We start from the raw sequence: 13,190 nt of genomic DNA, 5'->3' as shown, positions 1-13,190 counted from the left end.
GAATAAATAATTCATTTTGGGGCATTTAGGGGTGTCGGACTCCAGTCCTCGAGGGCCGGTGTCCCTGCAGGTTTTACATGTTTCCCTGCTTCATTGCACCATGATACAAGTGACTGTGTCATCAACAGAACTATCCAGACTTTGATGACAAGTTGGGGATGATGATTAATTAGAATCAGGTGTGTTAAAGCAGGGAAACATCTAAAACATGCAGGACACCGGCCCTTCTGCAGAAGGGCCGGTGGGACTGAATCCCATGGGATTCAGTTTGACACCTACATTATGGTGTTCTTTGCTTTGCGTTGCGTTCGGTGAAGAGTTGTGGTTTTATTATGATCGTACGGGTTTGTGAATGTTTATGGGCAGCGTTAGTGCATCATTACACCCTGCTTTTCTTGTTTGTATTTTAAGAACCGACACCAGAATTTTTGGTGGATGAAAAACGGCTCCTCGTTCTGCTTTATTGTCATGCATATTATATACTAATGGATTAAGACCAATGTACACGTTTATTGAGTCTTACACATTATGGATGTCCGCGATCACCTCTCTCATAAGTATAACAATGTGAACAAAATACATTTATATTTAAAACATGAAGCATTACGATCTGATTCCTCCGCTGCAGAAATAAAGACAATTTGTGCCGACGGGATTATCGAGGTGCAAACGTGAGAAATAAAGAGCAAAGTTGCTGTAACTCGAGTGTTTCATCCGCAGGAGGAGAGACAGGTGTCGTGCCAAAAAGTGATTGAAGGCCAAATACAGTTAATGAAAGGTTGTTTCTGCCTAAATATGACTTGATCTCATTCTTGAGCTTCATAATCTGAAATCTGACGGTTTAGCGCTCTCGCTCAACGGGCTGCTGTGCGCGCTCCCGCGGCCACAAAGAAATCAGATTCTGGCAGGCAATCACTTTTTGGCACAACACCGGTTTTTGCTTGAAAAATAATTTTAATATATTTCTGTCCAGACACAGTTATGGGATGTTTAGGATCTGTCTTTTATCAGTTGTCCTCCCATACGGTCGTCATGACGACAGACAGATGTCCGACCTGCAGCTCCAGCTGAAGCATCATGTTGGTCTGAACCGGAGCAGCTGGTCCAGTTCAGGGCAGAGATCCAGAAGAATCATCTTAGTACCTGAACCAGCTGATGGTCCAGTCTTAGTCATGGACCAGCAGATCAGTCTGGTGCCTGAGGACTCGCTCCTGATCCTGCATCAGCAGGTTCCTCTAACGGAGCCAAAGCTCCATCAGGATTTGCAGGTTCCATCGTTGAGCTCCTTTAGTTGTTTGTTCAGATCATGTGGTTGATTGTGAGATTGTTGCAGCTTCACTCTTGTGTAATTTTTTATCTGATGATGTGGGGACTGTCGTGTCCTTCACGTGGTCGTGAACTGATTGTTGACGTTAAGTTTCCTCATATTCTGCACTTCACTGCATCACCAGTGAGTGTCGCCAACGGACAAACCTCAGAAAAGTGCGTACAAAAGCCTTAATGTGTGAGTGACGGACCGCAGCTTTCTACGTTCACGTCATTCTTTGTACATCCGACCGTGAGCGTTGAAAGTGGCGTACGCACGTTTTTTGTGCGCCGCACTCTTAGTACATAAGGCCCCTGGTCTAGACTCTGGTCTGAACCAGGTTCTCACTCCTGCAGGACCAGCAGTGAGAACTGGTTTAGACTAAACCAGGTCCTCACTCCTGGTCCTGCAGGTTTCTGGTGTTTCCCTGATGGTAATTAGTGTCATCACTAATGTTTCCTCCAGGGCTGCAGTTCTGTTGGTGACACCGTCATCAGTATCAGGGAAACATCTAGAACATGCAGGACAGCAGCTCTCTAGTGATCGGACTGATCACCCCGGGTTTGTTTGAGCTGGAAAAGTTAAAGAAAGACAAGACTGGGATATAATCTGAATTGTTTTGTCCAACAAGGACCAGGAATGAGGACCACTGGTCTAAACGGTTGGGGGTTAAACCGGGATGGTATCTGACGTTCTGGGGAAAGCCCGGTCTGATCAGAAGGGACGGCATTCATCCCACCCGGGATGGTGCTGCTCTTGTCTCTAGTAATTTGGCCAATGTTATTAGACCCCCCTGACAATGCAGGGTCCAGGCCAGGATGCAGAGCTGTAGTTTAACACACTTCTCTGCTGCTTCTCGAGGACCAACGCCTGCCAACAAAACTGTAGGATTGCATTATGTAACTGGTAACACTAGCCAGGTGCCTAGCAAAATAGAAGTAGTTGCAGTTCCCCGCCCTCCACTAGTTCACCAGGTGCAGCGTTATAGAGGCGTCAACCAAAATAAACCACATTTGGTACCAATAAAAGACCGAAAAATTAGATGCGGACTACTAAATATACGATCATTAAGCTCCAAGTCTCTGTTAGTAAATGATATAATTACAGAGAGCAGGAGTGATATTTTCTGCTTAACAGAAACATGGTTACAGGATGAAGAGTATGTTAGTTTGAATGAATCAACTCCGCCCGGCTACTTTAATCATCACATTCCTAGAAGCACGGGCCGAGGCGGAGGAGTCGCAGCAATTTATAACTCCGGTCTCCAAACAAAAATTGAACCTAAGTGCAACTATAATACATTTGAAAGCCTCACGCTTAGTCTGAAATTTCCGAGCCGGAAATCAGAGAAGCCAGTTGTGTTAGTGCCCCCTGCTGGCGCTTATCTAGAGTTTTTATCTGAATTTTCAGATTTCCTTTCTGGATTATTGATCAGCACAGATAAATTCATCATAGTGGGTGATTTTAACATTCATATGGATGTTGAAAGTGATAATCTTAAATTAGCTTTCAATTCTCTTCTAGAATCAATGGGTATCTCACAAAAAGTGGACGGGCCGACGCACTGTTTTAATCATACTCTGGATCTCGTTCTCACCTATGGTGTTGAAACTGATGGTCTGTTGGTGTCACCTGTAAACTCCCTTTTATCCGACCATTATTTAATAACGTTGGAATTGAATGTTGTTGATGTTGAAGTGCAGGGCAGGAGGTATTATTTTAGCAGATGTTTGTCTGATGAAGTTATTGTTAAATTTAAGGAGACCATTGCTCGTCTTGCGACAGTGGAAAATAGTGAAGCCTCTACTGAAGCAATAGAGGCCAGTGACCTGGTTTTTACCTCTGATGTTGATGTTGATTTTCTTGTTAGTAACACTGCTGATCTGTTGCATTCAGCTTTAGATGAATCCTCTCGCAGAGTGATGCAGAAAAACTAGTTGATGCGTTTGTATCTTCTAGACTGGATTACTGTAATGTGTTGTTAGCAGGATGTCCAAGTAATTTGCTGAATAGGCTCCAGCTGATCCAGAATGCAGCAGCACGAGTACTGACAGGAATTAGCAGGAGAGACCACGTCTCTCCAGTGTTAGCGTCGCTCCATTGGTTACCCGTAAAATTCAGAATCCAATTTAAAATTTTATTACTTGCGTATAAAGCCCAAAACGGCTTAGCTCCGCAGTATTTACAAGACCTGATAGTGCCTTATGTTCCTGTCAGAGCTCTCCGCTCTCAGAGTGCAGGTTTACTCGTAGTTCCTAGAGTATCTAAATGTAGATTTGGAGGGCGGGCGTTCTGCTATCAGGCACCATTACTTTGGAACCAACTTCCAATCTGGGTTAAGGAGGCTGACACCACCTCCACCTTTAAAACTAAACTTAAAACCTTTCTGTTTAGTAAAGCCTATAGTTAGTGTTTAGTAAACCTCTAGCTGGTGTTGGTAAATCTCTAGGTAGTGTAAACTCTAGTGTGTTAGAGTCAGTAGTCATAGTTGCAGCTATAGAACAAGACTATAATAGTTAGTCTCAAATATAGCTTGGTGGTAGATATGCTGCTATAGGCCTATGCTGCAGGGGGCACCGACATGATCCGCTGGGCGGTGCCTCTCACCCTTCTTCTCCTCTCCTCTTCCCTTCCTCTCTTCTCCATTACCATTTTTATTTATTATAAATATCTCATAGCTGTCATTTTTGTCCATCGTTCCTGTAGTTTCTTGTGCCGGCCCCCCTTTTTTCTCTTTTGTGTATGTTTGCAGGCCGGAGCCTCGGGAGCTGCGTTCTGGCCTGCGGTCCCGGCCCTCCCCCCTCTGGTCCTGCTGGATCTCCAGACTCTGGTCCTGGATCTTCAGACTCTGGTCCTGCTGGATCTTTAGGGTTAGGGTTAGAGGTCAAAGGTCACGGTTCCTCCGCTGAGTCGGCACATCCGTCTTTAACCACCAGTTCTTCTAGAAGGAAACCGTCCTGACGTCCAGCAGTTCGGAGGAAAACGGGGGGAAGTAAAACTAAACTAAAAACCTGCTGACTGGCTCATTTCTGAGTCTGAAACGCAGTCGCAGAAAAATAAATTCAGTTTAATTAGAATTTAACTCAATTCAACTTTATTTATAAAGTTTGTTTAGTTTGTTTTATTGTTTGCACTCATTAAACATTACACAGAGGAAAAAAGTTAAGAAAAGAAAAAAGTTAAGTGAGTGTTGGTAAATCTCTAGGTAGTGTAAACTTTAGTGTGTCAGAGTCGCTCCTGTAGTTTCTTGTGCTGGCCCCCCCTTCTCCTCCCTTTTCTCTCTTTTGTCCATGTTGCAGCATCCTTTGCTGGACACCGGAACCTGCAGGTGGTCGTGGGTGGCTTGTAGCTTGCATTACGGAGCACAAGTCTTTCCCTGACCCTGCACCCCAACCTGGGACTTGCTGATTGGGCCGGAGCTTCGGGAGCTGCGTGCTGGCCTGCGGTCCCCACCCCTGGTCATCCCGTTGCTGGCCCCCCCTTCTCCTCCCTTTTCTCTCTTTTGTCCTGCAGGTGGCCATGGGTGGCTTGTAGCTTGCATTACGGAGCACAAGTCTTTCCCCGACCCTGCACCCCAACCTGGGACTTGCTGATTGGGCCGGAGCTTCGGGAGCTGCGTGCTGGCCTGCGGTCCCCACCCCTGGTCATCCCGTTGCTGCTTCCACCTGCCTGCTGTGCTGCTGCCGTCCCTGACCCACCAGTCTGGCCCTCGGCAGGAGGGTCCCCCCTGATGAGCCTGGTCCTGCTCAAGGTTTCTTCCCTCCTAAAGGGGAGTTTTTCTTGCCACTGTTTGGCTTAAGGTTTTTCTCCCACTAGGGGAGTTTTTACCTGCCATTGTTTATGTAATAACTGCTCGGGGGTTTATGTTCTGGGTATGGGTCTCTGTAAAGCGTCTAGAGACAACTCTGTTGTATTAGACGCTATATACATAAAATTGAATTGAATTGAATTAAGAAAAGATGTGCAGGAGAGGTATAAAAACCTGAAGGACTTATAATCGACTCCTCCCTCCTAAAAACAAGAAAAAATAAAAATCAATAATTCACAAAACCATATAAGCACAATCCATACAGTATAACTAATAACTGAGTTATACGATACTTCAGAATAAAATTAAATAGCTTAGAAATATATTTGAAAAATGGTGAATAAAAAACACAGATATATTAAAAACCTATACATTTTTTTTCAGCTTTCTTTTGAATGCAGATAATGTTGAGCAAGTTTCACTGAGATGTTTTAAACTGTTTTAAACTACATCAACACCTTGATACAGAAATTAATGTATTTATGAATATAAATTCATTTGAATATTAATATTTATTTATGAATTTATATGATTTAGCAACTGCAGTTCTACAGAAGGGAATATGCAAATCATTCCTTCTTCTTGTGGAGGATGAACGATGATAACCAGGACCAGGACCTGGACCAGGACCTGGACCTGGACCTGGACCAGGACCAGGACCAGGACCAGGACCAGGACCTGGACCTGGACCTGGACCAGGACCAGGACCAGGACCTGGACCTGGACCAGGACCAGGACCTGGACCTGGACCAGGACCAGGACCTGGACCAGGTCCTGGTCCTGGTCCTGGTCCTGGATGAAGACCAGAGAGAGAGACACAGATTTGTTGTCAAATACATACAATACATATGTTAGTATTATTGATCTTATTATTATTATTATCTGATTATTGATTAACTGGAGAACTAAGAGTTTAAATTATTACTCATATTCTTCTTTTTCAGTTGTATATATGTATATTAGTTTAAGTTTATTATAGACACTACATTAAACAGTGTAAATACACTGGATTTTAGCAGAAATCCCCACAGAAAACATAAAAACAATAGATCAAAATAGCGTCATTATATTTTACAATGTTGTCCCAGTTTAAGCATCATTAATATCTGACAGTGACGGAATGTTTTGGGTTTTTTATCCAATACTTTCAGGGCTTGTTTGTAGACTATTTCCATGTGTTATAATGTTGTCTTCCAGGCTAGTGGTTAGGGTTAGGGTTAGTTAGGGTTAGGGTTAGGGTTAGGGCTAACCCTGCTTGTTCTGCAGTAGGACACGTGTAGGATGATCATGAAATATAACTCTGCTGTCTCAGGTTGTTCTTGGTCGAGTTAAACTTGATTCTGTTCACAGTCTTTTTTATCTGGTGTTTGAAAAGGAGTTGAGGGTCAAGAGTGATTCCTAGGTATTTCAAGTCTTGCACCACCTAAACTAGTTTACCTTGTACATATATGTTGGGATTAATATCAGTGTTTGCCCTTTTTGAGAAGTACATGCCTACAGTCTTAGATACGTTTAAGTAAATCTGAGATTTCTCAAGCCAGTTGTACACATTTGACATCTGTCAGTTCTTTTGCAGCATGTTTTTTGTCTTTTGCGTGGACATGCAGAACAGTATCATCAGCATCAGCTTGGCAGATCATTTATAGATAAACTAAAACGCAGCGGACCAAGGACCGACCCCTGTGGTACTCAAGGTTGTTGTTTCGTGACGTTGACTTCATGTTCTAACACACTGTGTTCTTGATGAGATGTAGGAATGTAGGTATAGTCAACTTTTATTTTGTTTTATTCAAAATGTATACTTGTTTTCGTAAATTGATGTGCTGCTAAAACACTATAGTGTAATATATAACCCTCCATATCTAGTGGATTAATTCACAAACCACCTAAAGGAGAGGAGACGGTTAGGGTTCGATGCAACTCTGGACTTTAATCTGATGTTTAAACTGAGTTCTGCAGAATTGTGATTCTTCTGAGGTTATTTTAAACTTCCATGGAAGATGGAAGCAGCAGTGAAAAATCCCCCCGAATGTTCTGTGTAAGGCTTTTTGAAGGATTTGTCAAGGATTTGTGAAATATATGATTAGATTTCCTCGGAAGGGCAAAAAATAGTTTGAGGAAGTAGATGTTGCACAAAGACGAGCTGCCTTCTCAGAACTGCATGAATGAGGAGATGTTTGGATATAAAAGGAGGAGACGAGGCCTGAAGACGTCAGACTTCCATCCCAGCAGAAGAACAACATGAACACTCTGGTGACCGTCGGGCTCCTCGTCTGCTTCCTGGCTCTCATCTCTGCCGGTGAGTAGCTGCTGCCATTAGGGTCGGGGGTAGGATTAGGGCTAGGTGTGTTAGCGTTAGGGCTAGGTGTGTTAGCGTTAGGGCTAGGTGTTAGGGTTAGAGCTAGGGGTGTTAAGGGTAGGGAGTTAGGTTAGGGTTAGGGTTAGAGCTAGGTGGGTTAGGGTGTTAGGGGTTAGGGAGTTTAGGTTATGGCTAGGTGTGTTAGGTTTAGAGTTGGGGGGTTAGGGTTAGGGTTAGACGTTAGGAGTTAGGGTTAGGGGTTGGGTTATGTTAGGGGTTAAGGGTAGAGTTTAGGTTGGGGCTAGGTGTGTTAAGGGTAGGGAGTTAGGGGGTTAGGGTTAGACGTTAGGGGTTTAGGTTAGGGAGTTAGGTTAGGGTTAGAGCTAGGTGTGTTAGGGTTATGGTTAGGAGTTGTGTTAAGGTTAGGGGGTTGGGGTTAGGGAGTTAGGGGGTTAGGGGTTAAGGGTAGAGTTAAAGTTAGGGTTAGGGGGTTAAGGGTAGGGAGTTTGAGGGTTAGGTTTAGACGTTAGGGAGTTAGGGGGTTAGGACTAGGTGTGTTAGGGTTAGGGTTAGTGATTAGGGAGTTTGGATTAGGGGGTTGGAGTTAGAGGTTAGGGAGTTTGGGTTAGGGTTAGGTGTGTTAGGGTTATGGTTAGAGTTGGGTTAAGGTTAGGGAGTTAGGGGGTTAGGGAATTTGGGTTAGGGTTAGGTGTGTTAGGGTTATGGTTAGAGTTGGGTTAAGGTTAGGGGTTGGGGTTAGGGAGTTAGGGGGTTAGGGCTAGGTGTGTTAGAGTTATGGTTAGGAGTTGGGTTAAGGTTAAGGGTTGGGGTTAGAGGTTAGGGAGTTTGGGTTAGGGTTAGGTGTGTTAGGGTTATGGTTAGAGTTGGGTTAAGGTTAGGGAGTTAGGGGGTTAGGGCTAGGTGTGTTAGGGTTAGGGTTAGTGATTAGGGAGTTTGGATTAGGGGGTTGGAGTTAGAGGTTAGGGAATTTGGGTTAGGGTTAGGGGGTTATGGTTAGGGAGTTAGGGGGTTAGGGCTAGGTGTGTTAGAGTTATGGTTAGGAGTTGTGTTAAGGTTAGGGGGTTGGGGTTAGGGAGTTAGGGGGTTAGGGCTAGGTGTGTTAGGGTTAGTGTTGGGGGCTTAGGGTTAGACGTTAGGGAGTTTGGGGGTTAGGAATCAGGTTAGGGGATTTAGGGTTAGGAGGTTGATAATTGAGATTGTTGTTGATTGAGAGTTGTGTTGTATTTGGTGAGTGCAGCTGAGGTATGGCTAACCCTAACCCTGACCCTTTGTAGTTGTGTTATGTATGGGATAGGGAGTTAGGATTAGGATTAGGTTATGGTTATGGTTAGGGTTAGGTGTTAGGGTTAGGTTATGATTAGGGTTAGGGTTAGAGGTTAGGGTTGGGTTAGGGGTTGGGTGCTCATCGGTCATCTGTGGCCGTCTGAGTTGCATGTGAACTCACTTCTTGGTGTTTTCAGGTCCACTGGGCCTCCAGGAGCTAATGAAGGACGGGTGCTGTCCAAACCACTGCCAGAATTTAATTCCTAAGAACAGAGTGAGGCGCGTGGCCATGACGGACCAAGGCTGCCAGCCTAGAGCCATCATGTGAGTCCACGTCTGGTTATAACTAGGGTTAGGGTTAGGATTAGTAACCCTAACCCTAACCCTAACCCTAACTCAGTAGACCTGAAGACCTGGATGTCTCTCAGCTGCTGGATTTACCCACATCGCTCACAGTTTGCTCTCCGTTTGTTTGTGGCAGAGTGACGACTTTGAAGAACAAGAAGTTCTGTCTCGACCCCGACTGGAAATGGGCCAAAGAGCTGCTGGAGCAGTTTCAGAAGTTCCCCGAGTCCTCCAAGTCCTCAGAGTCCTCCAAGTCCTCCAAGTCCTCTAAATCATGAGAAATGTTTAGGAAATGTTTTTTACCACCCTTGTTTATCTTGCTGTAGAATCTAAGAGAGACACCAGTTTCCTCTGAAAACACTCCTGTCCATGGAAGTTACACTTTTGTGAATAAAATTGTATTTTGTATTTGGGGTTTTGTATTCTTTTAATGGTTTTTCATGTTTAAGCACCTAAATCTACCTAAATCTCTGCAGGTACCACATATGTTTAGACGCATGAACGTAAAGGATCTGTAACATAAACCGATTATTGACATGCGTTGACATTGTCTCCGGGAGTTCAGGAGCTGGGGCTTCATCTGTGTTCGAGTTCCAGTTAACTGTATTAGAACCCGTAGGTAGATTTATTTTGCAGTAGATGGGAGAAGCTTCTCACACACAATCTTTACAGACATTGCAGTTTAGGCTGTTTGAAGCTCGGTGGCGCCCCCGACCTTCCACATCCTGCCAAGATCTGTCAGTGGAGTCTTACCTGGTTAAATAAAGGATAATAATAATAATAAAAATGACTCCCTGAATATGTTACAGCTGCTTCATCGTCCCATTCATCACTTATTGTGTGGAAATCTGGGGAAATACATACAAAACAATCACAGACTCGATTTTCATCTTACAAAAAAGAGCCATTAGAGTTATAAACAAATCAGATTATCGAGAACCAACTAATAGATTATTCATAAATTCAAATGTGCTTAAATTCAGAGATTTAGTTGACCTTAAAACAGCGCAATTTATGTTCAAAATCAACAATGAAACACTTCCTGACAGCATTCAGAAGCTCTTCCACAGCAGAGTTAGCCAATATGAATTTATGTTCAGGAAAACAAGGGCAAGAACCAAAGTTAAACAACGATGATCTCAGTGACGAGTTATTCTGTGGAACAGCTGAGATACAGAAATGAAAATGTGTAGCACGTTATCACAATTCAAAACCACCTCTAAATCAAAATGATTAATAAATATAAAACATAGGGATAATAAACATAGGCATGTACCTATGGACATGTGTGCGTGCGTGCGTGCGTGCGTGCGTGCGTGCGTGCGTGCGTGCGTGCGTGCGTGCGTGCGTGCGTGCGTGCCTGCGTGCGTGCGTGCGTGCGTGCGTGCGTGCGTGCGTGCGTGTGTGTGTGTGTGTGTATGGATGTATATGTGTAGGTAAGTGTATGTACAATTGTATTATTGCTTATACAAATACTCTATGACACTGTACTAGTTTATAAAACTAACATTCCTTTGTGAAAAGGGGAGGCGTCATAAGCTTAGGCTTCAGTCTGCACCTTTTGGTCCTTGGTCCACCAGGGGGCGACATGTGTTACTACAGATTCACCACCAGACATAAGTGTGTATTATCCACCCTGGTGGTGGATACTGGTAACCAGTTAAAACAGGTGTCTTTTATACTGGTAACCAGTTAAAACAGGTCTTTTATACTGGTAACCAGTTAAAACAGGTCTTTTATACTGGTAACCAGTTAAAACTGGTGTCTTTTATACTGGTAACCAGTTAAAACAGGTGTCTTTTATACTGGTAACCAGTTAAAACAGGTGTCTTTTATACTGGTAACCAGTTAAAACAGGTGTGTCTTTTATACTGGTAATCAGTTAAAACCAGTTAAACTGGTGTCTTTTATACTGGTAACCAGTTAAAACAGGTCTTTTATACTGGTAACCAGTTAAAACAGGTGTGTCTTTTATACTGGTAACCAGTTAAAACAGGTCTTTTATACTGGTAACCAGTTAAAACAGGTGTGTCTTTTATACTGGTAACCAGTTAAAACAGGTGTCTTTTATACTGGTAACCAGTTAAAACAGGTCTTTTATACTGGTAACCAGTTAAAACAGGTGTGTCTTTTATACTGGTAACCAGTTAAAACAGGTGTCTTTTATACTGGTAACCAGTTAAAACAGGTCTTTTATACTGGTAACCAGTTAAAACAGGTGTCTTTTATACTGGTAACCAGTTAAACACATGCAGGGGAGGGTAAACAAGTAAACGGTAATAAATATATAATTACAAAGTATGAACAAGTTATACAGAACATTGAAAACAGAAACAGGTAGAATGAGTTAATTATGAGTTAATAACTATTACTTATACTATATATTAATAATACTATATTAACTATTACAGGACTAACAGACAGATCTAAACTTAAACTGTATTTATTTATATAGCAGAATTGCAACACATGGTGCTTTACATGCAGAATAAAATGACAATCAGAAAACACAATTTAACACTGGGGACATGGCTTAGCACTAACGATCCAGGTGAGGAAAACACCACCTATGGGTGGCCGTCCACACCGAGAGGCTGCACCGACCACGACCGACCAGATATTAATGTGGTTATCTGATGGAGCTGTCCATGGTCCTGATGGAGCTGTCCATGGTCCTGATGGAGCTGTCCATGATCCTGATGGAGCTGTCCATGATCCTGATGGAGCTGTCCATGGTGCTGATGGTTCTGATGGAGCTGTCAATGGTTCTGATGGAGCTGATGGAGCTGTCCATGGTTCTGATGGAGCTGATGGAGCTGTCCATGGTCCTGATGGTCCTGATGGAGCTGTCCATGATCCTGATGGAGCTGTCCATGGTCCTGATGGAGCTGTCCATGATCCTGATGGAGCTGTCCATGGTGCTGATGGTTCTGATGGAGCTGTCAATGGTTCTGATGGAGCTGATGGAGCTGTCCATGGTTCTGATGGAGCTGATGGAGCTGTCCATGGTCCTGATGGTCCTGATGGAGCTGTCCATGATCCTGATGGAGCTGTCCATGGTCCTGATGGAGCTGTCCATGATCCTGATGGAGCTGTCCATGATCCTGATGGAGCTGTCCATGGTGCTGATGGTTCTGATGGAGCTGTCAATGGTTCTGATGGAGCTGATGGAGCTGTCCATGGTTCTGATGGAGCTGATGGAGCTGTCCATGGTCCTGATGGACAGAGCTAGTACTACTACTACAGTACAGGACAGAGCTAGTACTACTACAGTACAGGACAGAGCTAGTACTACTACTACAGTACAGGACAGAGCTAGTACTACTACTACAGTACAGAGCTAGTACTACTACTACAGTACAGGACAGAGCTAGTACTACTACTACAGTACAGGACAGAGCTAGTAGTTTGAACATTGTCCTACAGGGAATTTGACTCTGGTTGTTTCGCTCGCAGATTTAAAAAGAGCAAACAGTAAACTAAATTAAAGCTGCAAGCAGCGATGAACGGGCCCTCGCACTCACGGCCACCGCCCCCCATAAGCATATCAGAAATGACACCACCCACGACTCTCTATGTCAAACCATTGAAAACTTATAGCAGAAAAAAGGGACAACCAATCAGAAGAAGGGGCGGGGCTAATTCAGGCTAAAGAAGCTCAAGGACTCAATACAGAATCTGATGACACCACCCACGACTCTCTATGTCAAACCATTCAAAAGTTATAGCAGAAAATCGGGACAACCAATCCGAAGAAGGGGCGGGGCTAATTTGCACCAATTATGGTTAAGGACTCAATACCGAGTCCCATGACGCCACCCACGACTCTTTATGTCAAACCTTTCAAAGGTTATGGCAGAGAAAAGTATTCTAGGGGGCGCTGTTGAGCCGTTAGGCCACGCCCATTAATGCAAACCATGAAATATCAGATTTATCCCCAAGTCTGGCTTGCGTGCAAAATTTGTTGACTTTTGGAGAACTATAAAATATGGACCAATCAGATGAAGGGGGGCACGCTTTTTGGCGTCTAGCGTCGCCACGGTAACACTTTTGAAAGAGAAAAGTAATGCGCGTAGTCGCAAGATGAAGACGCACATTTTGATGTATAACACACCTGGGTGCACGTTACGGTTCGGGCCGTATTAATT

At 43.8% G+C, this 13,190-nt stretch overlaps 1 protein-coding gene across 1 annotated transcript; it reads left to right on the top strand.

Moving 5' to 3' along the window:
* Positions 1-7,288: 7,288 nt before the first annotated feature.
* Positions 7,289-9,427, top strand: LOC133421986 (C-C motif chemokine 22-like). Its single transcript, XM_061711826.1, has 3 exons — positions 7,289-7,413; positions 8,895-9,021; positions 9,179-9,427. The coding sequence occupies exons 1-3, from the start codon at positions 7,356-7,358 to the stop codon at positions 9,318-9,320; spliced, it is 327 nt and encodes a 108-aa protein (XP_061567810.1). The 5' UTR covers positions 7,289-7,355; the 3' UTR covers positions 9,321-9,427.
* Positions 9,428-13,190: the final 3,763 nt, after the last annotated feature.

The sequence above is a fragment of the Cololabis saira genome, chromosome 2 (genome assembly GCF_033807715.1).
Source record: "Cololabis saira isolate AMF1-May2022 chromosome 2, fColSai1.1, whole genome shotgun sequence".
In the NCBI taxonomy this organism is placed as follows: domain Eukaryota; kingdom Metazoa; phylum Chordata; class Actinopteri; order Beloniformes; family Belonidae; genus Cololabis; species Cololabis saira.
Note: the sequence above shows the minus strand (reverse complement) of the source record. Positions and strands in the feature narration are given on the sequence as shown.